We start from the raw sequence: 4444 nt of genomic DNA, 5'->3' as shown, positions 1-4444 counted from the left end.
TTCCAGATCTCTCATACTTTATTGAGGCAACAAGTTTCAGAGACTGGGGCAATTGTCTCTTTCCATGGGAACATCTGAAGAGCATGGATTCTGTCAGGCTCAAAAGTGGGACTGATTAACAGGTGGTCAGCTTAATAACGAAATACAGATTAAACATCATTAAAAGATATTCTCATTTACTGGCAGGAAAATCACCAATAGACAAGTGTTTAATATAAAGGCTCTCCATTAACACAAAAATCAAATCCAAGCAGGTGTTCAGGGCCATTTTCATGATGTGTCACTTGGCTCCGTTTCTTTTTCTGTTTCATGGGAGTAACGGCATTTGTCCCCAAGTGAACAGTTGCCCTGAGAGGGAAAAGTGGCATTTATTGTAACATCTTCAATCAGAAATTCAAATCCTTATTCTCAGTCCAGATTGTATTGCTCAGTTAGCCTTTGAATCCATGTACACATAGGCACGATAAAATTGGCTTCCTCCACCAAAGAACAGTGTGACTGATATACAACTGAACCTAGTGCTACCTTGCCATCTTGGTGAGGTGGGTCATGTGTTGCTTCTGACCCTACTTTCTTCCAGCCCTTGCATCCCTCTGCCGTTGTCCCCAGCCTGTTAGTGTTCCCAAATCACATCAGTTTGATGACCCATCCGAGTTTTAAAATCCTCTCATTTGTGCTTCCTGCCTTGGTCTGCAAAAGCAGAGCAACTGAGTAGGCCTTGGTAAGCAGCACGTGGTTAGGTAGTTCATTAGTTGTGGGGGCCTGACCAGAAGAAACATCATTTTCTTTTGCTACCCACTTCTGGCAGTCTATGTCCCCAAATTTAACATTTAATGTGACTAGTTAGATGCAGTTGCACATGGGATGATATTTGGACTAAAAAGGATTCTGTATATTCAAGTTGCAGGGACGTAGCCAGGATTTCAGGAAGGGGGGGTGTCCAGACTAAGTGCCACCATTATCATGGGGCTTGGGTGCAGCAGCACATGCCATTTGTTTTTCTAATGGAGGGGGGGTCCGGATCCCTCAAACCCGCCCCCCTTGGCTATGTCCCTGCAAGTTGCCTCCTTAGAGGCAGAAACACAGTTGTCCATAAGACCCTTTGCTTAGCAGCTGAAATAACAAAAGGGTGAAAAAGCACAGACAGAAGAGTGTCTTTAACTCTGTAGAATGAGCTGTCCACAGCTGTACTGTGGGAAAGGACTGCTTACCCCTTTTCTTCTCTCAAAGCTCCTGCCCCCTTCAACATGCTTACATTTCTTTTAAATAAAGAAGTATTTTTCAAAAATGCTTTTTTTATTTCAGAGGACCAAGAGCCAGACGTTTCCTTTGCAAACAAGGTTCTCTAATAGCTGACAGAGCATTTCAGTGGGAGCAAGGCAACAGAAGTGAGTGGGCTGGATCAAGATGAGAACTCAAGGGAGTTTTGCTCTCACTGGAAGGTGATGGGGAGACAAATTTGCAGTTCCCCTTTCTGCCTCCCATGCTGCCTGAAGAGCTGTTCTGGAGGACTAGAAGACTTTCTGGAGCAGTGTGAGAGGCAACCTGGGCTAGCACAGGGATTGTTGAATTTCTCAGAGACCACTTTGCCACCTTTGCCATGCAGCAGAACATCTCCACTAGATCCCAGTGACTTCCATGAACAGAAGAAGCCCCTCTATTCATGTAAGTACCAATAGTGGATCTGAAAAGAACCCTCCATAATATGGCACTCGAGTGGGTTGAGGTTATAATCTCTTTCAAGCATTATTCAAGGGAAACTATTCCCTAATCTAACACCAACAGTCAAACGCACTACACACTCATGGTCTTCAGTGATTCCCAAACTTTGGTCCTCCAAGTGTTTGGGACCTCACATTGCAGAGGCCCCAGCCAGCTTAAACAATAGTTAGAATTCTGGGAGCTGAAGTCCAAAACATCTGGAGAACCAAAGTTTGGGAATCACTAATCTAAGTCGTAGTTAGGACACAGGCAGTCCTCTGGATGTTGGACTACAACTCCCAGGATTTCTTGCCATCGTCAGTGTTATGCTGATCAGGGTTTCCATGACTTGCTGCCCAACAACATCTAGAGCACCTCATGATTCCCACTTCCTATCTAGGAATATCTTTTAGAGGTCTGCCAAATATTTAGCCAATCTCCTCATCCACAGTTCCAGACATAACACAGCCGCTGTAACTACTCACTTGCCGGAACCTTTTACAGGGGAAGTTCTTCAGGTGGGCCCCATCACTCTCTTCCCCACATGCTTTCCTCTTGTTTTGATGTAGCTTTCTTTTCTCCTGCAGATTGGAGGAAATCCCACCCCTAACCCAGTAGGCCTGTTAAGAATGTGGCTGTTTCTCTGCCCTTTTTAGGGCCACCAACAAAACATAATGGAAAGACACACATATAATCCACCATGGATGCCAGCACTGGCAAATGCCACCTTGTTTTCCCTACTACCCAGGCCTCAGCTGGTCAGGAGAGTATGACCATAATGTGGAACAAGAACCAGAGCTGGTAGCCAATTCAGCTCTGGCATTTATATACACCTGCACAGAGTTCTCTTTATCAGGCTTTCTTCCAAAGACAATATTTCTATTACAGATGCATGTGTGCGTGTACACACACAGTGACAATAAAACAATTTTGGCAATGTTTTCACATGAAATGGAGAGGGACAGCATTCTGGCTTCCTCCTAATCCTCCTAAACTTTTAGTTTTCATTTCACAACAGAAAACAGCCTGAGATCCTGTTTGACACTGGCAAAGCATAACATTGAGCAAGTGGAGGAGATCCATAATGGGTGCAAGCCAGCAAGAGTGTAAGGTAGCTCTCTGAGCACATTCTCTCTCCCCTGCACAGCTGATCAGGGGAGCTGAACCTTCCATGTTGTCTGGCTGCTGTTGCACAGTGAAAGAAAAATCATTCTGCAAAGAGGTACTATATACCTCCTTGTGCAACAGCCATGGAAAGTACTAATACTGGAGCAACCTCTGTCACAGGAGGTTTTCCAGCCAAGAATCTGGGAACATTTTGTTCCAATCATCACCTTGTTCCATGTAAACCTTACCCAGCTTTTGCTCTTGCTTTCGGCCCCCAGAAGGGTTCTGGATTCAGCTGGAATCTTTTGAGGCCCTGCTTTCGTGAGCTAGGATTAGCATCTGCTCGGACAGTGAAGGAAGCCTGCAACCTGTGGAAGTGAGAGGGTCAGTCAAGAAGGTGGTCAGAGAACTCTGCCAAGACTTGAACACAAGAGAGGCTATATTAATAAGTACTGTCTATCACAAAGTGAAGTGACACAGCATTTGTTTCTATTTTACAAGAATCAAATAACTTATGAGAGACCACACTTGGGCATGTGTACACATACTGTCCTGTAGGACTTATTCTGCAATCTTGAAAAGCCTGAAAAACCCTCAAAAAACTTGAAAGCTCATTTTGTTTTAATTTTTTTTAAAAAAATATGTGCATATACATGTGTATTCACATTTTTGCCACTGTTTCTTGCCCATAAGGAAAAATTCCTACTTGGCTGAAGGTCCACATTTGCCCAGCAAACACACAGTCTTTCAATTTCCCATTACCTACTTGGGCTCCACAGAGAGAATGCGGGCAGCTGGGCTGCTCTCTGAAAGGCGCTCTCTCTTCACAGGATTGAGTTTCTCCTGAAGTTGAGAGACAGGCATGTTGGGGAAAACAGGAGAGAGAGATGGTTTTACCTTAGAACCTTTTTATTGAAAGGTGAATGAAGGTGGACCAGAAAAGAAACAACTTTAAGAGATGGTGGCTGGAAACTCATTCTCTCCGAACATGTCTAGCGACTCCCTTCCTGATTCAACGTAATTGATTTATATGGCTCTGTTATCATACCAGACCCAAATGGCACAGTGCATATGCAGAAAAGGGGTGCCACTGCAATGAGACAGAAGGAAACAATTCATGCTTGCATATCACTTTTCGCTGAATGCTAAAAAGACAAGGGTTCCAATACCACAAGGCTGTTCAGTGTACAAGGACCCTGTAAACCACAGCACCTTCATAGCTATTTGGGAGATGCCTGCAGTCAGTGAGCCAAAAGTGAAAAGCTCCCATTTATTTATTTCATTTCTATGTTGCCTTTCTCCCAGAAAGCAACCAAGGTGGCTCACAAATAAAACCATTTTAAATGTTTACAATTAAAATTTAAAAACAATTAAAATCAACTAGCTAACAACAGTATAAAATGACCTAAAACATAGAAAAGTTAAAAACATAACTAAAACATGCACCCCATATAAAAGCCTCTCTTGATACAAATATACTTTGAAAGATTGGTTGAATAAAATGTCTTTGCTTGGCAGAAAAAGGAAAGTAGAGAGGAGGCCTGCCTAGGCTCTCACGGTAGGTAGTTTTAAAGGACAGGAACAGCCACTGAGAAGTCTCTCTCTTGTGTCCTCATGAAGTGAGCCTGTGATGGTG

The 4444-nt window shown here is 43.5% G+C and overlaps 1 protein-coding gene across 13 annotated transcripts in view; it reads right to left on the bottom strand.

The window, feature by feature from the left end:
• TRMT1 (tRNA methyltransferase 1) overlaps positions 1-4444 on the bottom strand; it is a 24442-nt gene continuing 19998 nt past the window's right edge. For 10 of the 13 annotated variants that reach the window (XM_042448517.1, XM_042448523.1, XM_042448526.1 and 7 more), the window contains exons 15-18: positions 3575-3651; positions 3057-3176; positions 2187-2307; positions 1-348 (exon numbers count right to left, since the gene is read on the bottom strand). In XM_042448517.1, coding sequence (XP_042304451.1) covers positions 271-348; positions 2187-2307; positions 3057-3176; positions 3575-3651 — 396 coding nt within the window. In that variant the 3' untranslated portion in view covers positions 1-270. Of the gene's footprint in view, positions 349-2186; positions 2308-3056; positions 3177-3570; positions 3652-3705; positions 3899-4444 lie in introns of those variants that run through there. The other 3 variants (XM_042448520.1, XR_006101831.1, XM_042448527.1) reach the window with 3 other exon arrangements.

This window comes from Sceloporus undulatus, chromosome 2, assembly GCF_019175285.1.
Source record: "Sceloporus undulatus isolate JIND9_A2432 ecotype Alabama chromosome 2, SceUnd_v1.1, whole genome shotgun sequence".
Taxonomy (NCBI): Eukaryota; Metazoa; Chordata; class Lepidosauria; order Squamata; family Phrynosomatidae; genus Sceloporus; species Sceloporus undulatus.
This window is presented reverse-complemented; position numbering and strand designations above follow the sequence as displayed.